Below are 26,302 nucleotides of genomic sequence, written 5' to 3' on the forward strand. Positions count from 1 at the left end.
CAACACAGACTATCCCCCAATTTAACTGATCCCCAAAGGTTTTTGATTAAATAGCGGAATAGAAAATATGATCCCAAAAAAGTGTATGTATATCACACGTACACAACCACACTAGGCCCCAATTACTATTGTTTGTACCCCTAAAAGGCTAGGAGTAGGGGGAGTATGGAACAGGCAGCACCCTCAAACCTTCAGAAGTATGAAATGAACCTCAACAACTTGGAAAGGTGGATCTCTCTCACACGTACCAACACAGACTATCCCCCAATTTAACTGATCCCCAAAGGTTTTTGATTAAATAGCGGAATAGAAAATATGATCCCAAAAAAGTGTATGTATATCACACGTACACAACCACACTAGGCCCCAATTACTATTGTTTGTACCCCTAAAAGGCTAGGAGTAGGGGGGGTATGGAACAGGCAGCACCCTCAAACCTTCAGAAGTATGAGATGAACCCCAACAACTTGGAAAGGTGGATCTCTCTCACACGTACCAACACAGACTATCCCCCAATTTAACTGATCCCCAAAGGTTTTTGATTAAATAGCGGAATAGAAAATATGATCCCAAAAAAGTGTATGTATATCACACGTACACAACCACACTAGGCCCCAATTACTATTGTTTGTACCCCTAAAAGGCTAGGAGTAGGGGGAGTATGGAACAGGCAGCACCCTCAAACCTTCAGAAGTATGAGATGAACCCCAACAACTTGGAAAGGTGGATCTCTCTCACACGTACCAACACAGACTATCCCCCAATTTAACTGATCCCCAAAGGTTTTTGATTAAATAGCGGAATAGAAAATATGATCCCAAAAAAGTGTATGTATATCACACGTACACAACCACACTAGGCCCCAATTACTATTGTTTGTACCCCTAAAAGGCTAGGAGTAGGGGGAGTATGGAACAGGCAGCACCCTCAAACCTTCAGAAGTATGAGATGAACCCCAACAACTTGGAAAGGTGGATCTCTCTCACACGTACCAACACAGACTATCCCCCAATTTAACTGATCCCCAAAGGTTTTTGATTAAATAGCGGAATAGAAAATATGATCCCAAAAAAGTGTATGTATATCACACGTACACAACCACACTAGGCCCCAATTACTATTGTTTGTACCCCTAAAAGGCTAGGAGTAGGGGGAGTATGGAACAGGCAGCACCCTCAAACCTTCAGAAGTATGAGATGAACCCCAACAACTTGGAAAGGTGGATCTCTCTCACACGTACCAACACAGACTATCCCCCAATTTAACTGATCCCCAAAGGTTTTTGATTAAATAGCGGAATAGAAAATATGATCCCAAAAAAGTGTATGTATATCACACGTACACAACCACACTAGGCCCCAATTACTATTGTTTGTACCCCTAAAAGGCTAGGAGTAGGGGGGGTATGGAACAGGCAGCACCCTCAAACCTTCAGAAGTATGAGATGAACCCCAACAACTTGGAAAGGTGGATCTCTCTCACACGTACCAACACAGACTATCCCCCAATTTAACTGATCCCCAAAGGTTTTTGATTAAATAGCGGAATAGAAAATATGATCCCAAAAAAGTGTATGTATATCACACGTACACAACCACACTAGGCCCCAATTACTATTGTTTGTACCCCTAAAAGGCTAGGAGTAGGGGGAGTATGGAACAGGCAGCACCCTCAAACCTTCAGAAGTATGAGATGAACCCCAACAACTTGGAAAGGTGGATCTCTCTCACACGTACCAACACAGACTATCCCCCAATTTAACTGATCCCCAAAGGTTTTTGATTAAATAGCGGAATAGAAAATATGATCCCAAAAAAGTGTATGTATATCACACGTACACAACCACACTAGGCCCCAATTACTATTGTTTGTACCCCTAAAAGGCTAGGAGTAGGGGGAGTATGGAACAGGCAGCACCCTCAAACCTTCAGAAGTATGAGATGAACCCCAACAACTTGGAAAGGTGGATCTCTCTCACACGTACCAACACAGACTATCCCCCAATTTAACTGATCCCCAAAGGTTTTTGATTAAATAGCGGAATAGAAAATATGATCCCAAAAAAGTGTATGTATATCACACGTATACAACCACACTAGGCCCCAATTACTATTGTTTGTACCCCTAAAAGGCTAGGAGTAGGGGGAGTATGGAACAGGCAGCACCCTCAAACCTTCAGAAGTATGAGATGAACCCCAACAACTTGGAAAGGTGGATCTCTCTCACACGTACCAACACAGACTATCCCCCAATTTAACTGATCCCCAAAGGTTTTTGATTAAATAGCGGAATAGAAAATATGATCCCAAAAAAGTGTATGTATATCACACGTACACAACCACACTAGGCCCCAATTACTATTGTTTGTACCCCTAAAAGGCTAGGAGTAGGGGGAGTATGGAACAGGCAGCACCCTCAAACCTTCAGAAGTATGAGATGAACCCCAACAACTTGGAAAGGTGGATCTCTCTCACACGTACCAACACAGACTATCCCCCAATTTAACTGATCCCCAAAGGTTTTTGATTAAATAGCGGAATAGAAAATATGATCCCAAAAAAGTGTATGTATATCACACGTACACAACCACACTAGGCCCCAATTACTATTGTTTGTACCCCTAAAAGGCTAGGAGTAGGGGGGGTATGGAACAGGCAGCACCCTCAAACCTTCAGAAGTATGAGATGAACCCCAACAACTTGGAAAGGTGGATCTCTCTCACACGTACCAACACAGACTATCCCCCAATTTAACTGATCCCCAAAGGTTTTTGATTAAATAGCGGAATAGAAAATATGATCCCAAAAAAGTGTATGTATATCACACGTACACAACCACACTAGGCCCCAATTACTATTGTTTGTACCCCTAAAAGGCTAGGAGTAGGGGGAGTATGGAACAGGCAGCACCCTCAAACCTTCAGAAGTATGAGATGAACCCCAACAACTTGGAAAGGTGGATCTCTCTCACACGTACCAACACAGACTATCCCCCAATTTAACTGATCCCCAAAGGTTTTTGATTAAATAGCGGAATAGAAAATATGATCCCAAAAAAGTGTATGTATATCACACGTACACAACCACACTAGGCCCCAATTACTATTGTTTGTACCCCTAAAAGGCTAGATGAGGAGTAGGGGGAGTATGGAACAGGCAGCACCCTCAAACCTTCAGTATGAGATTGTGTTCACTGTACCCCACAAAGATTGAGTTCACTGCACCCCACAATGATTGTGTTCACTGCACCCCACAAAGATTGTGTTCACTGCACCTCACAAAGATTGTGTTCACTGTACCCCCCAAAGATTGTGTTCACTGCACCCCACAAAGATTCTGTTCACTGTACCCCACAAAGATTGTGTTCACTGCACCCCAAAAAGATTGTGTTCACTGCACCCCAAAAAGGATGTTGTTCACTGCACCCCAAAAAGGATGTTGTTCACTCCACCCCAAAAAGATTGTGTTCACTGCACCCCACAAAGATTGTGTTCACTGCACCCCAAAAAGATTGTGTTCACTGCACCCCAAAAATGATTTTGTTCACTGCACCCCAAAAAGGATTTTGTTCACTGCACCCCAAAAAGGATGTTGTTCACTCCACCCCAAAAAGATTGTGTTCACTGCACCCCAAAAAGATTGTGTTCACTGCACCCCACAAAGGATTTTGTTCACTGCACCCCAAAAAGATTGTGTTCACTGCACCCCAAAAAGGATGTTGTTCACTGCACCCCAAAAAGGATTTTGTTCACTGCACCCCAAAAAGATTGTGTTCACTGCACCCCACAAAGGATTTTGTTCACTGCACCCCACAAAGATTGTGTTCACTGCACACCAAAAAGGATTGTGTTCACTGCACCCCAAAAAGATTTTGTTCACTGCACCCCAAAAAGATTGTGTTCACTGCAGCCCAAAAAGATTGTGTTCACTGCAGCCCAAAAAGATTGTGTTCACTGCAGCCCAAAAAGATTGTGTTCACTGCAGCTCACACACAGAAAAATGGATGTGGATCACTGACACCTGCCTATCTCCAATCCCACACCACACAGCAATATCGATTGTAGTTTGTAGAACACAGTTTCCCTAAAATTCAGCAGACTCTGTCCCTAACAGGATTGAGAAGAGATCGTAGATCAGGATTGAGTGCAGACCCCACCCCCCACACAGCAATATCGATTGTAGTTTGTAGAAGACACTGACCCTATATAATTCAGCAGACTCTATCCCTAAAATGCCTACAACTCGCCCTGCCTAAACACTCCGACCTGTCCCTCAATTCTATCCGGACACAAATGGTTTTTTCCTGCCTATCTTTCCCTAATCAGCAGCCAGCACGTTGATGTGTGCTCTGTCCCTGAATCTAAGCAGCATAATGACGCCGCTGCGGCTGCCTCGAACTTATAAAGACTTGGTCACATGCTTCAGACGGCCAATCACAGCTACTGAGACATTTGCAGGCATGGCTGGGATGGCTTAAGGCACACCAGTTAAACGATTGTTGATTGGCTGTTGAAAGCCCGCCATGAAAAGAGCGCCAAAGCATGCAAAACCCGGAAATAAAACGACCGAACACGGATTTTTACCCGAACATACAGTAAAGTGTCCGTGTCCGTGTTCGGGTACAAAAAATCCAATTATTCGGTACGAACACGAATAATACAGTCCGTGTTCGCTCAACACTAGTCACAAGGAAAATGCAAGTGAAACATTTTGATGTGAAAACCGCGTTTCTACATGGCGAGCTAACAGAAGAAATCTACATGGAACAGCTGCCAGGGTTCAAAGATGAACAAAGGCCAGACCTAGTTTGCAAACTTCGCAGGAGTATATATGGTCTAAAGCAAGCAGCCAGAGCGTGGAATATAAAAATAAATGAAGTGTTTACACATCAAAACTTTCTGAGGAGTAAAGCAGACCCCTGCTTATACACAAAGAAATTGGCAGACAGATGGGTCTATATGCTTATTTATGTGGATGATATCCTGATTTGCTTTGAGCAATAAGGGGATGAAGCAGAAATCCTAGAAAAACTAAATCAGAACTTCAACACCAAAGATCTTGGCAACATAAAGAATTACCTCAGCATCCAGATTGAGAGAGAGGAAGATGGCAGCTTTCTTCTGAACCAAAGACACAAAATATAAGAAATAATTGAAACATTTGGAATGGAAGACGCCAAACCAGTAAAGTCTCCTATGGAAACCAACTACCTAAAGGAGATGAATTGCCAAGACAGCCCATTACCTACTAATACTCAATACAGGAAGGCAATAGGGAAATTGCTATATCTTACCACTGCTACAGGGCCGGACATTGCAGCAACTGTTGGAATCCTATGCAGAAAGGTTTCAATGCCAAGTCAAAAGGACTGGAATGCTGTAAAGCGAATCATTCGCTATCTAAAAGGGACTTTGCACTACAAGTTAAAGTTACCAGCAAGCGATGAAAGCACCTTAACAGGATATGTGGATGCTGACTGGGCAGGAGACACTAGCGACAGGAAATCTACCAGTGGATACTTATTTTTTCTGTCAGGAGGTGCCATCAGTTGGACTAGTAAAAAGCAACTCTCTGTTTCACTGTCGTCTACTGAAGCAGAATACGTTGCTGCAGCGCAAGCAAGCCAAGAAGTTATATAGCTGAGACAGCTATTAACAGATTTGGGTCAACCACAGTTGGGACCAACAGAAATCTATGAGGACAATCAAGGATGTCTCGCACTTGCATGCATGGAAGGAGTTAATTCAAGAACCAAGCACATTGATGTGAAGTTCCACTTTCTTAGGGATCTTCAAGAGCAAGGTCTTCTTGAGTTACTTTATTGCCCAACCGAGGATATGACAGCAGATATCCTTACAAAGCCTCTGACTGCTGAAAGACACTCAAGGCTTACAAAGAAGATGAGTTTAATAGACTAAGCCTTAGCTGTTGAGATGGGGTGTTGGAGATACAACAACTTTAAAGCTTAGCCTATTACAGATTAACTGCAGTTCACAAATAGGACACTAGATGTTGCTAATGCTCAGTGATATGCTATGCATTTCTATGATGTGTTGTAATTTCCTGTACACTGTACTGAACTTGTTGGTTATCTCTTCCTGTTCTGTTGTTCTTATTACAATGAGGTGACATCTTTGATTTCTGTGTTATGTTCCAATAAAGAAGCCAGTTCCTGTTTACTCCACAATGTCTGATCTGAATGGACTCCGCTGCACCCATTGATCACACTCTGCAACAACTATGAGGGAGAAGAAAAGGACAAAGAGGGGCAATGTGGGGTCACTGTGAGGATAGAGGTGAGGAACAATTGTGGGGAAATGTGGGGTCACTATTAGGGAAAGAAGCAGAAACCATGAAGGGGCAATGTTGGGTCACTATGGGGGGAGAAGAGGGGAACCAATGTGGGGTAACTATGGGGTAGAAAAGGGGAACCATGGGGGGGGCAATGTGAGATCACTATAGAGGAGAAGAGAGGAACCATGAAGGGTCAATATAAGGTCGCTGTGGGTGGAGGGCAGCATAAAAACCCAAGAGGGGGTGACAAGCTTCATCCTGGGGGGATTCTGGAATAGAACCCACAATTCTCAGGGCTCAGTCACAATAACAGTTATGTTGGCCATACACCAGGAGATTTTTAAATGCACGTCTATACAGACATTCATACAAAAGCAGATCTGATGACATGACGAATGTACTTGAAGAAACCTTTGTTTGGAATGAATGGACTTTCCTGAATGAAATCACATTCACTGCTAGAAATTTCTTCTTTCCACAAACATTTTCCATCCGGATCCTTCCAATTTCCTCATCACTGCTATCACACACTTCCATTTCACTCCACTAACCATAAGAAAATGGAGGGAAGGATCTTACAATGAAAAGATTGGAAGGAGATTGTACGAGTGTATGGGCAGCTGAACAAGGCGATGTTCCCGATGTTCTATGGCTTCTCACCCATCCCCTATACACAGCCCTTCTCACCCCTCCCCCATACACAGCACCTCTCACACCTCCCCCATACGCAGACCTCCCCAGCTTTTCACCCCTCCCCCATAAACATTCCTTCAGATATTACACACCTTCCCTTTCACATTCCTCCTCACATACAAAGGTCTTACAATATGCCTACCTTATCAAACACAGATCACCTACCTCCCCAACACAGAACCCACAGATCACCTACCTCCCCCCAACAACAGAGAACCCACAGATCACCTACCTCCCCCAACACAGAACCCACAGATCACCTACATCCCCAACACAGAACCCACAGATCACCTACACCCCCCCCCCAACACAGAACCCACAGATAACCTACCTCCCCCAACAACACAGAACCCACAGATCAACTACCTCCCCCAACAACACAGAACCCACAGATCACACCCCCCCCCCAACAACAGAGAACCCACAGAACACCTACCTCCCCCAACACAGAACCCACAGATCACCTACCTACCCCAACACAGAACCCACAGATCACCTACCTCCCCCAACACAGAACCCACAGATCACCTACCTCCACCCAAGACAGAACCCACAGATCACCTACCTCCCCCAACACAGGACCCACAGATCACCTACCTCCACCCAAGACAGAACCCACAGATCACCTACCTCCCCCAACACAGAACCCACAGATCACCTACCTCCCCCAACACAGAACCCACAGTTCACCCCCCCCCCAACAACAGATAACCCACAAAACACCTACCTCCCCCAACACAGAACCCACAGATCACCTACCTCCCCCAACACAGAACCCACAGTTCACCCCCCCCCCCCCAACAACAGATAACCCACAAAACACCTACCTACCCCAACACAGAGCCCACAGATCACCTACCTCCCCCAACACAGAACCCACAGATCACCTACCTCCACTCAAGATGGAAAATACAGATCACCTACCTCCCCCTTACACACAGATCTATAAATCACCTACCTTCCTGTATAAAACCAGGCCAGTGTTGTCCCTCTATAGATCCTAATACAGTGTCACTGGCAGAGGAGGGAAGTGATGGGTCAGAGCCTGTAGAAGAAGCTCTAGTGACCAGTCTAGATGGACGAGGTGAGAATGTTGTGTAGGTGGCCCTCCAAGACTACACCTGATTAGTAGATCTTTAGATGTTGAACTCCCTCTGACAATGCAGACTGCAGTGTAGACTCCAACGGTGTGATCTGTGCATCCAGAGAAGCTTCTTCCTTCTGGAGAAATAAAACTCGGAGAACAATGAAGCTTTTGTTTAGAACTTATGTAAACAGGCCATTGTACTCCTCCCTGTCCACAAACAAAGCTGGGATCAGTTTACCTCGGAGCCCCCTTGGAATATGCTGTGATTTCCAATATTCAGCTAAAGTCATGCCATGGAATCCCAATGACTGTTGTCTTTTTAGGAACTTCTCAGGAGGATTTATATCTGGAGATATTTCCCCAAAAACTGGCTGGATCCTCGTGTCCCAGCTGTGATTTCATCTCCTCATGTGCAGAGAGGGAGAACCCCCCACTTGTTGTAGAGCCAACTCCGGTCTCCATAGAGGAGAAAGGTAATTCCCAGTAGCAGGTATAATATACAGCAGGGGTATTGGATTAAATTCACGAAGGTCCAATCAGTAAAATATTCTTCCAGCGGAGGTCTGAATCAGTTTTACGGTGACTCAGGTCCTTCACATCACAGCCCCCCTCTATTTTTAAGTTAGATTCACATATCTGTGGCTGCAGAATAAGCAGGAAATCGCATGAGTTCCCGACCCGCAGAGAAACGCACTGCACTTTAGCAGATGCACGGGGTTGTCATTAAAAATGAGTACATTGACACCTATGGCACATTTTCAAGCTCACCAAATCACATGGAACTGCAGCACTCTGTGGTTTGGTGTGGTACAAAATAAAAAGGGTCAGGACTACTTTCCCTACAGTTCTCTTGGGTAGGCAGCCCATTATAATGAATGTGGTGCCCTACCCCCAACATGCATGCACAAATGTGAATCCAGCCTCATATCACAATTCCATTCTTACATCAGCATTCTCAGTCCCCCTTCACATCAAAATCCCTCTTTACATGACTGTCCTCAGCTCCCCCTCACATCACAATCCCCCTTCACAAGACTGTCCTCAGCCCTCCATTACTGTCCTCAGCGCCTCTTATTAATGTCCTCAGCCTTCCCATTATCATCTCCAGCCCCCCCCCCCCATTGCTGTTCTCAGCTCCAGCAATTACAGTCCTTAGCCTTTCCCCATTACTGTCCTCAATTTCTCCCTAATATTGTTCTCAGCCTCTCATTACTATCCTCATCTCCCCCCAGTACTCTCCTCAGCCCCTCATTACTGTCCTCAGTCTTCCCTATTACTGTCCTAAGCCCCCCTTCACATTTCTGTCCTCTGCCCCCCTTCTGTCCGCAGCTCTCCTATTTGTGTCTTCAACCCCTCTTTTACTGTCTCCAGACCCACGTCCCATTACTGTCCCCCCTCCCCCTCCAAACCAGCATCTTGTGCCTTACAGCGAGGAGCCTACACACATTGAATGAGAAGTGTCTCTTGTGCTTGTAGCTACTATTTTCATTAAACTCTTCATTCCATTGCCCCCCCCCCACAGCTGTGATCTTCTGGTGCTGCGAGGGTCAATACCAGCCACTGGACCTGTCTCAGGCGCTCACCAAAAGTGGCAACTGTCCTCGCCCTTTCCTGTCCCCACCTTTTCCTGTCCCTGACCACTCCTGTCCCCGTCCTATCCTGTCCCTGCCCTTTCCTGTCCCTCACCTCTCATTTCCCCGTCCTTTCCTGTCCCCATCCTTTCCTGTCCCCACCCTTTCCTGTCCCTGACCTCTCTTGTTCCCGTCCTCTCTTGTCCCCATCCTTTCCTGTCCCCACCCTTTCTTGTCCCTGACCTCTCCTGTCCCTGACCTCTCCTGTCCCCATCCTTTCCTGTCCCCACCCTTTCTTGTCCATGACCTCTCCTGTCCCCGTCCTCTCCAGTCCCCATCCTTTCTTGTCCATGACCTCTCCTGTCCCCATCCTTTCCTGTCCCTGCCCTTTTCTTTTCCTGACCTCTCCTGTCCATGCCCTTTCCTGTCTCTAGCCTTTCCTGTTCCCGTCCTTTCCTGTCCTTACCCTTTCCACCCCTCCTCCATTTATAGAAGCTGTACTATCACCTCTCACAATGAAAAGTGCCCTATGAATGGAGAAGGTGGACCCTTCATCCATCCGCCTCTCCTCCAATCATAGAGAATGACTTATCATCGTGGGAAGTGATAGTACAGCTTCCATGAGGGCGGAGGAATGAATATTTCCACATAAATATCCGCCAGCACAAGCGACAATTTCACTGAACTTACACTTTAAGAGAAAAATGTCAGAATTAAAAGAAATCTTCACTCCTCTAGAAATTAGGATTTTTCTCCCAGAAGTGAGTCCATTTCTCCTGGCGGGGGACAGAGGGACATGTGTAATAAAGGAGATCTTACAAAGACTAAGCCCTCTATTTATGGGACAAATCACCGTACAAATGTCTCACATCTGCATTGACACAACCAAACATGTCAGCGCCATCTAATGGCCATAATGCAGGATTTTTCCTAACTCAGGTAATTAAATAAATATACTGCATTGTGGCCATTAGATGGCGCTGATAATATAGGAACGAATCATATTAGAGAGAAATGTGGCAATTTTTAAATGTGTCCTTCCTTTGAGGTTGTGTGAATGTTTGTCACATTTCTACAGTCAGTGCCGGGAAAAGGCCACCCACTGCTGGGACAAGGCCATCTAGTGCCAGGACAAGGCCATCTAGTGCCAGGACAAGGCCATCCATTGCCAGGAAAAGGCCATCCAGTGCTGGGACAAGACCATCCAGTGCCAGGAAAATGCCATTTAGTGCCTGGACAAGGCTATCCAGTGCCAGGACAAGGCCATCCAGTGCTGGGACAATATCATCCAGTGCTGGGAAAAGGCCATCCAGTGCTGGGAAAAGGCCATCCAGTGCCTTGACAAGGCCATTCAGTAAGGGACAATATCATCCAGTGCCTGGATAAGGTAATCCAGTGTTGGAACAAGGTAATCCAGTGCTGGGACAAGGCCATTCAGTGCTGGGACAAGGTCATCCAGTGCCGGTACAAGGCCATTCAGTGCTGGGACAAGGCCATTCAGTGCTGGGACAAGGTCACCCAGTGCCGGTACAAGGCCATTCAGTGCTGGGACAAGGTGATCCAGTGCTGGGACAAGTCCATCCAGTGCTGGGACAATATCATCCAGTGTCGGGAAAAGGCCATCCAGTGCTGGGACAATATCATCCAGTGTCGGGAAAAGGCCATCCAGTGCCTTTAAAGACCTCCACGCAAAAATAAAATGAAATGGGAGAGGCAGCTTGCAATAAGAAAGACACAGTTCCTTCACATGGAAAATAGAAAAGATTGCAGCGCCCCAGGTTGAATAAATAAAATAGTCACTTAGCTTTGAAAACCAAAGAGAACAAGTGTCATTTAGGTCTTCCAAGCAGTGTTGCGACTGTCCAGTGAACAACAGATAGGTTCATAGATCCTCCATAAGTCACTCAAAGTTGGAACATAAAGAATCCAACATAGCGTGATTCTGTTTGGAATCACAAAAATACATGTAATAGGGGAGGGTCACACCCGTGATGGAAAAAACCCTTTAGTTCTGGCATGGTGACAATTTCTTCCTCCTTCACCCATGCAGTGCACACTCACCAACTGCTGGCGTATAATCAGCATATAGGGAGCGAGAAAACCCCACACTCTGAAAACTCCTTTCTACAGGCACACACCAATGGATGACAGCACTCCCACACATAATACAAGAAAGACCGAGGATTAGAACCCAATTCTGTTTATTTAGATAAAAGCAAATGAAAAAAGTTTACTTACCTGGACAAGGCCATCCAAGGCTGGGACAAGGTCATTCAATACTAGGACAAGGCCATTCATTGCCGGAACAAGGCCATTCAGTGCTGGGACAAGGTCATTCAATGCTAGGACAAGGCCATTCATTGCCGGAACAAGGCCATTCATTGCCGGAACAAGGCCATTTAGTGCTGGGACAAGGCCATTTAGTGCTGGGACAAGGCCACCCAGTGCTGGGACAAGGCCATTCAGTGCCAGGACAAAGTTGGAAAACTTTGCCCTCCCACCCCTACTTCTGATGAAGATGGGGGGTGGGGCTGAAAGTGATGTAAGGTTTGTAATGTAATGTTTGTGACATTTGCTGACATGATACCTATAGTTATGTTACACAGCTTAGGTTACTGGAAGGAAAAAAGTCCCTGTGTTGGTGGTGTCACTGGAAAGAAACTATCTCTGTTGTAACTGGAAGGAAAACATGATGACGTTGATGTGATGAGGGTGTCACTGGAAGGAAAAATGCCCCTTTGTCTGAGGTGTTATTAAAAGAAAAAATATTGCTGTGTTGGTGGTGTCACTGAAAGGAAAAAAGGTCCCTGTGTCAGAGGTGCCACTGAAAAGGAAAATGTCCCTGTGTCTGTGGTGTCATTGAAAGGAACAAATGTCCTTGTGTCAGTAGTGTAACTGAAAGAAAAACAAATGTTGTGTGGAGGGTGTCACCGGAGGGACAAAACGTGTCTTTGTGATGGTGGTGTCACTGAAAGGAAAATATGTCCCTGTGTTGGTGGTGTCAATGAAAGGAGAAATATGCTGCTATGTCACTGGTTTTGGTGTAAGGAGGACTGATTGCCACTAAGACAAGGACATTTTTTCTTTCAGTGACACCACCAACACAGGAAAATTTTTACTTTTAGTGACACCACCAACACAGGGACTGTTTTCTTTCTAGTAATTTGTTGTTTAAAAAAAGGTGCCGGTGACAAAATAAAGAAAAAATGGCGCGAGGTCCCCCCACAGTCCATGCCATGCCCTTATCCGGGCATGCAGCCTGGCACGCCAGGAAAGGGGGGGGACAAGTAAGCGCCCCCCCTCCTAAACAATACCAGGCCACATGCCCTCAACATGGAGGGATGGGTGCTGTGGGGCAGGGGGGGCTCTGCCCCCCACCCCAAAGCATCTTTTCCCCGTGTTGATGGGGCAAGGACCTCATCCCCACAACTGTGGCCAGTGGTGGTGGGGGGTCTGTGGGTTAAAAGAATCTAGAAGCTTCCTTTAACAAGGGGGGTGCCAGATCCTGGTCCCCCTATGTGAATGAGTATCGGGTACATCGTACCCCTACCCATTCACCAAAATGTGTACGGAAAAATATAAAAACAGGAGACAAGATTTGTTTTTGACAAATTCTTTAATAAAAAATTCAAAAATAAAAAACGGTGTCCCTCAATGTAAATCCATCGTTAATCACGCCGCCCGGCGACCCAAAAAAGAAAAAAAACCCTCCCATCTTTTTGGCTGGCTGCTGGCCGAATGCCTGCTCTCCGCTTTGACAGTTATTTTTTAATAAAGGATTTGTCAAAAACTTGTCTCCTGTTTTTGCTACCTTTTGGTAAATAGGTAGGGGGGATACTCATTTATATGGGCAGTGGGATATGGGGGGCCCCTTGTTAAAGGGGACTTCCAGATTCTGATAAGCCCCCCACAGACCCCCACAACCAACAGCCATGATTGTGGGGATGAGGCCCTAGATCCTATAAACATGGGCACAAGATGCTTTGGGGGGGTCAAACCCCCCACCCCAAAGCACCCACCCCCCCATGTTGAGGGCATATGGCCTGGTATGGTTCAGGAGGGGGAGGCACTCGCTCGCTTTCCTGACCTTACAGGCTGGATGCCCAAATAAGGGTCAGGTATGGATTTTGGGGGGCTCCCACACCTTTTTAAAACAAATTATGGTGTGGGGTTCCTCCTAAAATCCATACCTGACCCAAAGGACCTAGCATTGACTGGGGGACCTCATGCCGTTTTTTTTTCTTTATTTTTTTCAATTACCGGGTGCCGGCAAAAGTAACAGCGATTCATTTTAACTGTGATTTGACACTTTTTTTTTTCTTTAGAAATGTAATTTTTGCTGCAGCATGTTCTATACATGCTACAGATGCTCCAATTTACAGGCAGACTAAGGGGACCCCCAGGCACTATGTTTAAAGGATTTTTTTGTTTTTATTGTTGCACTTTAAGCATCATTAAAATCACTGCTCCTGAAAAAAATGATTGTTTTTAAAAACTAAAAATGTATTGATACATGTCCCCCAGAGCAGTACAAAGACCCCCATACCCTTTTTATGGCCATTATACCCTTCTAGAGAATTGAAGATTTATTTTAGTTCTGACATTTTTCTCTTAAAGTGTAAGTTTAGCTAAATTTTCCCTTGTGATGGCGGATATTTATGTGGAAATCTTCATTCCTCCACCCTTATATTAGCTGTACTATCACTTCCCACAATGAAACATTCTCTATGAATGGAGGAGGGGTGGATGGATAGAAGGGTCCCCCTCCTCTATTCATAAAGCACTTTTCATTGTGAAAAGGGATAGTACAGCTTCTATGAATGGAGGAAGGGGAGGAAAAGGTAGGAATAGGAAAGGGTGGGGACTGCAAAGGACAGGACAGGAAAGGGCGGGGACAGAAGAGGGTGGGGACAGGAAAGAGTGTAGACAGGAAAGGCTTGGACAGGAAAGGGAGGGGACAGAAGATGTTGGGTACAGAAATGGGTGGGGACAGGAAAGGGCATGGACAGGAAAGGGCAGGGGCAGGAAAGGGCGGAGACAGTCACACTGTTGATGAGTGCATGTGACAGGTTAAGTGGCTCATATTAACCCTTGCAGGACCAAAAGTTCACAGCTATGGGGGGGGGGGAGGAATGAAGATTTCAATGAAAATATCATTCACAAGCACAAGAGACGCGTCCCATTCAATGTAAATTCCATCCCTTGTGTTGAATAATAAATAAATGAACTTAAAGTAGTGAAAAACCCCAAACCAAAACATTTATTATATTGCAGCTTAGCAATTCTTACATTTGGTGGCTGCATGAGTTTTCTTTTTTAGACTTTGTTCTTTTTTATTTTCATCTGGTGATCCAGCCAGTAAGTCTGAGGTTTTTCAAAAGAAAAAGCTTTCTTCCATAAGTATCACCTCACAGGGATGAGACAAACCATTTACCACTGACAGGGGAGCTTACAATGATCAGCTTTTATTTATTCATGTAAAACCTTTATCCTAAAAGGAGAGAAACTGTTACTGTAACTGACTATAACGTGTAAGTTGGAGTTTGGCTTCAGTTTGTTAGTGTATCTAAATCTGCTAGTACATCTAACACTCCCCCCTAGACTGACAATTCTGCTGTCCAATGGTACCTCCAATGCTCCTCCATCCAGAGTGGGAGAGCTTTAATACAGGAGGTGTGTTACTGGCCAGATCACCAAGTGAAAACAGAGGGGAAAAAAAGAAAACAAATGCAGCCGCCACATCTAATATCGCTGTAAAGATCTATGGTCATTTCTCTAAATGATGTAATCAGCTACAAATACTGTAACTGCTGACTTATAATAAACAGACACTAGAGTTGGGGGAACGGTTCAAGTCCAGCAAAAGTTTGTCTCAGACGTCACCTCTCCGGCTGTATTTGCTGGGCACTCGGCAGGATATTTGCCCGCAGAGCGCCCCATTATGCTGCACAGAGGATTTTAGGGCCCTGATTGGATGAAGCAATGCTCCTGACCACTAGTCAGATGCAAAGCTTTGCCCAATCAGGGCAGAGAGCACAGTCAGAGCCATGATTGGGCGAAGTCATGATGACTCAGCACTCATAGTCTCCCCCCACACTATAAAAAGTTCCTTCCCACAGGAAGGTTTTGCAGTGTTGTTGGAGTGGAGATAGATAGAGCGAGGCTCAGTTTGCTACTAGTGAGTTAGTGTGTTCACTTATTGTGTGCTTTATGGCCAGTGTGGAGCGCAGAAGGACGGCCTACTGTGCGTCGGTGGTGTGAGGACGCGTGACGTCACTCCGCCCATGTTGGGCGGGCTGGTGCCACGCCCCGCTTCGCCAGGGGATCCTGTGTGGATGACTCTCATTGCCACAGCAACGGGGGCGTCCACTACAACACCAACCAGCTGATTTCAATAATTAATAACATGGACCTGCCCACCTTCACAAGGTATTTCCCCACCACTCCAGTAGGTCAGCTTATGCTGCATGGAGTGGATGGTTGTCAATCCTGCTGAACAAGTGCGGCTTCTACACAAGACGGGTATGTGTTTGGGGTACTGATTGCATTTTTTGCTGCACCCCATTGTACTTACCGACACTACATGGGGATGTCTATCCCCCTAGTTGGGGATTTCCCCCCTACAGATATTAAAGCTGTCCCTTTTGCAGCAGCTAGATTTAGTAAATATCTTTTAGCATTTTTGATTACTTTTGTAATACTTTGTCCATTTACATTTATTTCTATGCATGAGCCGGCCTTCCTTTTTTATTCACTTTTGTCCCTAGACCAGGGGTGTCAAACTCAATTTCATTGCGGGCCACATCAGCATTATGGTTTCCCTGTCCAGAGCATCCCACGCCCCCTTACACCCTTAAAAGAGATGTGATGAGCCCCCCACCATCATAAGTCAAGAGTCACCCACCCTTCATTATATCACAATGCACCCCTTTACCTTGTGCTTCTGCCAGGAAGAAAATGCTGGTGGATCTGGGAAGAAGAAAGTGCAAGGTCTGGAGGAGGACCAGAGGAGGGCTGGAGTCAGCTTACAGAGTCTGCTGAATGCTGAGACCAGGTGGTGTTGTGGCTGCACAGAGAGGTGCAGGATCTGTAAGAGGAGTTCTGCCCTCCTCTCTGCTGCAGACTGCTGAGAAGGGGGATGGGCAAAGACGAGTCTTTCTGTAGCAGTACAGGGAAGCACAGGATCTGTCAAAGGAGTTCTGTCCTCTCTGCTGTCGACTACTGAGACAAGTTGGGGGCAGAGGCAAGGGGGGGCGGGGTGCCGCATGAGAGGTGTGAGGGCCACATGAAATGGCCTGGGGGGCCACATTTGTCCTGCGTGCCTTGTGTTTGACACCTGTGCCCTAGACAATCTATCTGGCCGGTGTATACTTCGGCTGTTGCCTGTCTTGGTCTCCTCGTGATTGCAGCTCTGTCTCCACTTGAGAACCTATTATTTCACGATATAGGGGGTCTAGGATCGTACAGACCCATTCGGCAGGGGTTATTTTCCATCCAGCTATGATGTGCAATATAAGCAAGATAGTGTAGGACCCACTGATAATGGGGTACTTTGACGCAGTAGTGGGCTTGAACACGATATGGCCATATGGTGGGACTAAATCCCAATTTTTATTTATGGATTGTCTCCATATTTGATAGTCATTTCTTTTGCATGTGTGCGCTATTCTTTTTTTAATATGATGTGCAATATAATTGTTGAATTTTGTAAGTATAATTGTAGCTTATATAATGTGCTGATTGTGATATTACTGTGCCTTTGGATATAATCTTTGTTCTATATAGATTATCTATGTGTGATTGGCCTGACCATATTACTAATTATATACATTTACATTTTAGAAAACAATAGTACCCATCGCTACACCACTAAAGAAGGACTCCACTATTAGTCCGAAACATGTTGGGTGTCTACACAACAGTCCATGGCAGCTAACCCGATGCTTCAATACGGGTAGCCTTCTGTTTGCCATGTCCTTGTGATGTAACAGGTACTTATTTATGTTATTTGTGTCTATTTTTGTATACTTGTCACTTTAATGAAATATTTCTGACACAAGCCATGGATATATGTGGCATTACACCCCAAAACACATTCTGCTACTTCTCCCGAGTATGGGGATACCAAATGTGAGAGACATTTGGCAGCCTAGCCACCTGCAGGAGCCCAAAATCCCAAAAAACACCTTTAGGCTTTTAAAGAGCGCATTTCCTCATTTCACTTCCTGAATACCTATCACAGTTTTGGAGGTCCTGAAATTCCAGGATAGCACAAAACATCCCCCTAATGATCCCTTTTTGGAACCTAGATACCCAAATTAATTTGATAAGATGCATGGCATGTATTTTGCAGATCTCATCTGTTGCCACAAGTTTTGGATAGTGAAGACCGAAAACGAAAATGTATTTTTTATTTTCAGTTTTCAAAACCTTGTGACAAAAATTAGATTTGCAAAATACTCACCATACCTCCCATCCAATACTTTGGGGTGCCTACTTTCCAAAAAGAGATTATTGGGGGGGGGGGGATGTTTGTACTATCCTGGCATTTCATGGCCTACGAATCTGTGATAGGTAGTGAGGAAGCAATAAGAGGAAATACACCATTTGAAAGCCTGAAGGTAGTCATTGGTTTTCTGTCCCCTTACGCATCTAGGCTCTCAAAAATTCTCACACATGTGGTACCTTAATACTCGGGGAGACATTGGGGTGTAATTCCATATATACCTATGGCATATGTGAGAAATATCCAAGAAAAAAAGTGACAGCTTTATATAAAAAAATATATATTTTTTGTAATTTTCCAAAAACTGTTGTCAAAAAATAAAATCTTCCATGGATTCAACATGCCTTTCAGAACATAACTTGGGTTGTCTACTTTCTGGCAAGGGAAATGAGGAAGTGAAATGAGGAAATGATGCCCTTTGAAAGCCTGAAGGTGGTCATTGGACCCTTATGTGGCTAGGCTACCAAAAAGTCTCACACATGTGATGTCCCCAAACTTGGAAGAAGTAGCAGAATGTGTGTGTTGGGTGTAATTCCCCATGTATCCATGGAATGTATGAGAAATATCTTATTATAGTGACAACTTTGTGTAAAAAAAAATAAACTAGGCATTTTTAAAAAACGTTGTGACAAAAATAAAATCTTCCATGGGCTCATCATGCCTCTCAGCAAATTCCCAGTGGTGTCTACTCTAAAGGAGTAATATTCATTTTGTTTTGTACTACCATGGCATTTTAGCACGCGCTGCATAAATTTCAGTATTTACTGTATACTGTACCATACTTTGTAGATGCCATAACTATCACACAAGCCAATTATTATACATTTATTCTATTTTTTTTTTTTTACCAAAGACATATAGCAGAATACATTTAGGCCTACATTTTTGACAACATTTGATTTTATTGGATATTTTAACTTCTTGTCCACATCAGTGCCTGACCTCACAAATGGGCTTCTGGAAGAATGGTGAAACATTCCCATAGACACTCCTAAACTTTGTGGACGGCCTTACCAGAAGAGTTGAAGCTGTTATACCTGCAAAGGGTGGGCCAACTCAATATTGAACCCTACGGACTAAGACTGGGATGCCATTAAAGATCATGTGAGTGTCCCAATACTTTTGGAAATATCATGAACTTGGATTGTGTATTGGTAATTAACCACTTTACCACCAGTAGTGGGCTTGAGCACGATATGGCCATATGGTGGGACTAAATCCCAATTTTTATTTATGGATTGTCTCCATATTTGATAGTCATTTCTTTTGCATGTGTGCGCTATTCTTTTTTTAATATGATGTGCAATATAATTGTTGATTTTCGTAAGTATAATTGTAGCTTATGTAAGGTGCTGATTGTGATATTACTGTACCTTTAGATATACTCTTTGTTCTATATAGATTATCTATGTGTGATTGGCCTGACCATATTACTAATTATATACATTTACATTTTAGAAAACAATAGTACCCATCGCTACACCACTAAAGAAGGACTCCACTATTAGTCCGAAACATGTTGGGTGTCTACACAATAGTTCATGGCAGCTAACCCGACGCTTCAATACTGGTAGCCTTCTGTTTGCCATGTCCTTGTGATGTAACAGGTACTTATTTATGTTATTTGTGTCTATTTTTGTATACTTGTCACTTTAATGAAATATTTCTGACACAAGCCATGGATATATCTGGCATTACACCCCAAAACACATTCTGCTACTTCTCCCGAGTATGGGGATACCAAATGTGAGAGACATTTGGCAGCCTAGCCACCTGCAGGAGCCCAAAATCCCAAAAAACACCTTTAGGCTTTTAAAGAGCGTATTTCCTGATTTCACTTCCTGAAAAACGTTGTGACAAAAATAAAATCTTCCATGGGCTCATCATGCCTCTCAGCAAATTCCCAGTGGTGTCTACTCTAAAGGAGTAATATTCATTTTGTTTTGTACTACCATGGCATTTTAGCACGCGCTGCATAAATTTCAGTATTTACTGTATACTGTATCATACTTTGTAGATGCCATAACTATCACACAAGCCAATTATTATACACTTATTCTATTTTTTTTTTTTACCAAAGACATATAGCAGAATACATTTAGGCCTACATTTTTGACAACATTTGATTTTATTGGATATTTTAACTTCTTGTCCACATCAGTGCCTGACCTCACAAATGGGCTTCTGGAAGAATGGTGAAACATTCCCATAGACACTCCTAAACTTTGTGGACGGCCTTACCAGAAGAGTTGAAGCTGTTATACCTGCAAAGGGTGGGCCAACTCAATATTGAACCCTACGGACTAAGACTGGGATGCCATTAAAGATCATGTGAGTGTCCCAATACTTTTGGAAATATCATGAACTTGGATTGTGTATTGGTAATTAACCACTTTACCACCGGAGGATTTTTCTGTCTTACGTCCAGGCCACTTTTTGCGATTCGGCGCTGTGCGACTTTAACTGACAGTTGCGCGGTCGTGCGAAGCCGTACCCAAACAAAATTTACGTCCTTTTTTTCCCACAAACAGAGCTTTCGTTTGGTGGTATTTGATCACCTGTGCAATTTTTACTTTTTGCGCTATAAAACAAAAAAAATTGTTTATTTTGAAAAAAATAATATTTTTAAAAAAATTTTATATGAAATTCCCCCCCCCCCCAAAAAAAAAATGTAAAAATCTAAATTTAACATTTTTGGCCAATTTGTTTTCTGCTACCTATGTTTGGTAAAAAAAAAATAAAAATCACAAAAAGCGTATTTTGATTGGTTTGCGCAAAAGTTATTGCGTTTACTAACTAAGGGAAAGATTTGTCATTTTTGGTGGGTTTTTTTTAGCGCGTATCTGCGATTTTTTTTTGCGGTACTGCGACATTGCGGCGGACAGATCGGACCCTTGACTGACATTTTTGGGGTTACCAGTGACATACTACAGTAATCAGTGCTATACATATGCACGGTTACTGCAAAATGACACTGGCAGGGAAGGGGTTAACTTTATTGGGGAAGGAGGGGTTAAGTGTGTCCCTAGGGGCATGCTTTTTACTGTGATTGGCTGTGGCTACTAGTGTAGGAACACTGATCAACGGTCCTACATAGTAGAACCGTATGATCACCATTCCTACACAGGGGAGAATGACAGGCGGCTTGTTTACATTAGCTGCCTGCCTTTCTACCTCTCCACCGACGATTGCCGAGTGACCGGTGGACATCGGACTTCCTAGGGAACGAGCCGTGGCGGGTGCGCGCCTCCGCGGGCGCGCGCCTGCCCGCTATTGGCTCACAAGGAAGTTACAGGCTAGTGACGTATATATACGTCACTTTGCCTGGCCGGGGCTGACCGCCGCCGTATATAGTCGTGTGGCGGTCGGCAATCAGTTAATGGGTGTTCAGGAGATGGGAGGCAATACAGTAATAAAAAATTAAATAAAAATTATACTCAAAATAACAGCACTGGCCAATAGGGGGGAGAAGGGGGGGGGGGGGAGTGGGGAAGAACTTACCCCTCACTGGGTGGAAATTAAATTGGGATGCCTAAATAGAGAGCCCACTATGTAATAGGAAATTGTCCTCCTGTATATATATGATATTGATCCAAGGTAATGGCTGAAGATGAAATGTTGCAAGGATCTTTAAGAAGGGCTGGCAGGTAATCCACCTATTTAAGCATTACTGTCTAAGAAAAAAGAAAGTAATATGATATATTGTCCATACAGATAGTGATGATGGTGGTCTGAAGTAAAGTCCGGTCTAATCCTCCCTGGCAGCAAACCAGCGTCCGCATCTCCCTGGCTCCAAAGCCGCAATGGCGGCCATGGTGTTTATATACAACCGCCTTCAACCCGACGCGCCATATCCCGGATACGGGAGATGACCGCGTCTGGTCCAATCACCAACTGCGCATGCGTCAAAAAAAGGCGCATGCGCAGTGCCAAAAATGAAACCGCCACAGTGGGGTGGTTCCAGAAAGCCACAGACAAGTGGGCAGCAGCCGAATGGCTCCGTCCCCACCCATACTGCCTGGGGATCGCGCACCCATCCAAGGAAGAACCAGACCCGCCCTCTGGTGGCAAAAAGGAGAAAGCTAATGAAGGTGGCCAAAGCCACAACATAAGACACCCCGATGTGTGGCCCATGTATGAAAGAGGAGTGAATATATCAGCCACGATCCTAATGTAGAAAAATATATATTTTTTAGAACAATAAGCAGCAATCTGCATATAAGCACACAATGTATGCTATAACATAACATATCAAATACAGAATAAACTGTAAATTGAGAGTTTAATAGAACAGGTACATATCAAAAGAAATATTGATTACAAACACATTACATATCATTATACAATAAACAAAAAAGCTACTCTTTGTCAGACTGATCACCAATGGACCCACCTAAACCCAAAGCATGGGAAGGAAAGTATTAGGGGACTATTGTTTTGGCAGAAACAGATGGAACTGACTCACAGAAGTCAAGCATGACATCCAACTATATTCATCCCAAAAGAAGTCATACCATCACAAGAATACATTTGCGGATGTTATCGCAGGACTCATCAGGCCTCTTCACTGAGGTGATGGTTACATAAAACCCCTGCCAGAGGGTGCAACCACCATATCAAACCCCTGCAGGAGGGTGCAACCACCACATTAAACCCCTGCCGGAGGGTGCAACCGACACATCAGAGAAAAGGTTTATAGGTTAAGACCTCATTTATACCAGGCGGTGTGGTAGCATTTAAACGCTCAATCCAATATGTTTCCCTTTGCAGTATTCGCTCGTCCCAGTTCCCCCCACGGGGGTCTGGGGGGCACAACCTCCAATACAAAAAAAGGATATAACAGAGTTGTCAAATTTATGGTGTAATCCTATGTGAACAGTTACAGATGTTAGAATTCTTCCCCCTTCTGAGTAATATAAGTGGCCACCTATTCTTTGATTCAGCTGGCGTATAGTTTTGCCTACATAAAACACCCTACATAGGTAGTTAGTGCTTGGATAGGATAATTCTTAATTGTTTTTCATGCATCGAGTATTTGGTAATAAACCTGACTGTTTCCATTTTTTTTTTCCAAAAAGTTTATTGAAGAAACATGGTATAACAAAAAACAGAACATTACAGTGTGATCATTGTAGTAAATATAGTATACATGAATCATTGAAAGTACAGATAGTAATTTGTCGTGAAAGTTGACAATAACAAGAATGCAAATGATTGAATCCACAAAAAGAAAAAAAAAAAAAAGGGAGTAGTATATATCCATGTTGCCAGCACAAGGAGGGGGTGAGGGGGGAGGAGAGTAAGGGGGAAAACAATCCAAAAGCTGTCATTTCTTATATTAAACATATCAGTTTATAAGAAGTGGAAAAAGATATACAGCATATAGAACCTTTGTTAATCAAAAGTTGTTTAGGCGAAAATCCACTCAATGTAGTGGGACATTAATCAGTTTTTGGAAATCAGATGAATCAGATCCATTTCTTTTTTAGTAGTAGTCCTATATAATAATAACTCCGCTCTGGATTGGACCTTGGTTTTGTGAAAGGCTTTTCTCAAGATGGATCGTGAGTAGCTTCTTTCCAAGAGATAGGCCTGCAAAGCATTTGCCTGAATCTGGTATTATGTATCAGAGGAGCAATTCCTCCAAAGCCTAAGACACTGAGCATATGGAATGCTTCTAACCAGGGGGTTAGGATGGGCACTCGCTGCACACAGAATAGTGTTTGCCTTCACTCGGTTTTCTATAGAGATCAGTATTAAGTTCCCCATCGGGCAAAATGTTGATCTGGAGGTCTAGGAAAGGCAGGCTCACCCCACTGATGGTGTAGGTAGATTTTAAGTTTAGGTCATTGATGTTCAGGGCCTCAAGAAAGGACGCTAGTTAATTTGAAGTCCGTGTCCATATCACAAATAGGTCATCAATAAAGTGGTGCCGGCACAAAACGTGCGGCAATCACAGCTCCAGTGTTTCACCGGAGAAGACCTGCCTCTCCCATCCTCCCAGATACAAATTAGCATAAGATGGAGCGCAGCAAGTGCACACCACCCCCCCCCCCCACCCCCCGATCTGCAAAAAGTGTCGGTCCACAAATGTAAAATAATTCCTTGTGAGAATAAGGAGTTTTATGACAAAATTCATGAGAGGCCACGTGGTTTGCCTCTGCTCTTTGAGAAAGGATTCTGCCATCTGGATGCCCTGCTCATGGGGGGGGGATACTCGAGTACAAAGCCTCGATATCGCTAGCCACGAGCAGGGAATCTGAAGGGACCTCTGAATCCCCTCTACATGTTTCAAAAGGTCAGTGGTGTCACGTATATAGGATCCCCCCCCTTTTTTTCTTTTCTTCTTTTTTCTCTTTACACTTCCTTTTCTTTTAGTCCTTATCTTTTTTTTGGTCTTGCTATGGCTAGTCGGACGCCATAAGTCCCACATTATTTGTACTTTTGGAAATATAATGCATGTCTCATTCAGAATACTAAAATTACTTCTCTCCAGTGTGAACCCTCTGGTGCTTGATAAGGTTTGACTTCTGTGTAAAAGCTTTGCCACATTCAGAACACAGATATGGCTTCTCTCTAGTGTGAAACCTTTGGTGTATATTAAGATTACTCTTTGTTGTGAAAGATTTTGCACATTCCGAACAATGATATGGCTTCTCTCCACTGTGAATCCTCTGGTGTTTGAGAAGGTATGACTTCTGTGTAAAAGCTTTGCCACATTCAGAACACAGATATGGCTTCTCTCCAGTGTGAATCCTCTGGTGTGTGATAAGATCTTTCTTTGATGTGAATGCTTTGCCACATTCAGAACACTGATATGGCTTCTCTCCAGTGTGAAGCATCTGGTGTGTGATAAGGATTTCTTTGTTTGTAAAAGCTTTCCCACATTCAGAACACTGATATGGCCTTTCTCCAGTGTGAATCCTTTGGTGTCTTTTAAGCTGGTTCTGGTTTCTAAAAGCTTTCCCACATTCAGAACACTCATATGGCTTCTCTCCAGTGTGAACCCTTTGGTGAGCAAAAAAATCTCTCTTCCTTGTAAAAGCTTTCTCACATTCAGAACACTCATATGGCTTCTCTTCAGCATGATTCATGTTGTGTGTGATAAGCTCTGACTTAATTATAAAAGCTTTATCACATTCAGAACACTGATATGGCTTCACTCCAGTGTGGACCCCCTCGTGTCTGGTAAGATGTGACTTGCTTATAAAAGCTTTATCACATTCTGAACACTGATATGACTTCTCTCCAGTGTGGATTCTCTGGTGTGTGATAAGGCTTGACTTAGCTGTAAAGGTTTTGTCACATTCAGGACACTTGTACGGCTTCTCTCCGGTGTGAATCCTCTTGTGTTTGACAAGATTACCCTTGTGTGTAAATGTTTTATAACATTCAGAACACTGAAATGGCTTCTCTCCAGTGTGAATCATCTTATGTGTGACAAGATCTTTCTTCCTTGTAAAAGCTTTTTCACATTCAGAACATTGATAAGGTTTCTCTCCAGTGTGAGCCTTCTGGTGTGTGATACGTTTTGCCTTCATTGTAAAATCTTTATCAGATTCCAAATGAGAAAAAAACTTCTATGTTTACATGGGTTAAACTTTACTATAAAGCCATTGTCACTTTTAGAACAATGAAATGGCTTCTCTTCTGTTGTCCTTGGAGGCTGGATCAATGTTGAAGAGTATCCAATACACTTACAACATTTAGAACACTGATATGATTTGTGTCCTGTGTGAATCTTCCAGTGACCTGCAAAAAGACTTTTAGTCACATAAGACGCTCATATGTCTTCTTTCCCATGTGACTTAGTTGTGCTTTTGAATACCAACGTGACTGAAAACTTCATCAATCCACCTGTACAGAAAAAAAATAAATAAATAAATAAATAAATGTCAAAATTCTATATAAAGAGCTAAATAAAGTTGCTTTACATTTTTTTAATCAAACAGAAAATTTATTGAAGCATCCAAAATGTTCCAGAGTGGACAATTGAGTACAATTAGCATTACATTTCCTCATCAGGTACATCGTCAGATAATGAAACATACTGTGCATCCAAAAGTCAAGAATATGTGACAGCATATAATGCAAGACAGCCTTATCCTATTGGGTTTCACAGCCATCGTGGTCCACTCAGAATAGAAAATTA

The 26,302-nt window shown here is 43.7% G+C and overlaps 1 protein-coding gene across 1 annotated transcript in view; it reads right to left on the reverse strand.

Annotated features, from left to right (window-relative positions):
• LOC309548369 (uncharacterized protein) overlaps positions 1 to 26,302 on the reverse strand; it is a gene marked incomplete at its 3' end in the record, with an annotated part of 923,844 nt that overhangs the window by 39,598 nt on the left and 857,944 nt on the right. The window contains 2 exon segments of the mRNA XM_082248307.1: positions 11,883 to 11,986; positions 24,761 to 25,652. Coding sequence (XP_082104433.1) covers positions 11,883 to 11,986; positions 24,761 to 25,652 — 996 coding nt within the window.

This window comes from Pelophylax lessonae (genome assembly GCF_965119305.1).
Source record: "Pelophylax lessonae genome assembly, chromosome: 2".
Lineage (NCBI taxonomy): Eukaryota > Metazoa > Chordata > Amphibia > Anura > Ranidae > Pelophylax > Pelophylax lessonae.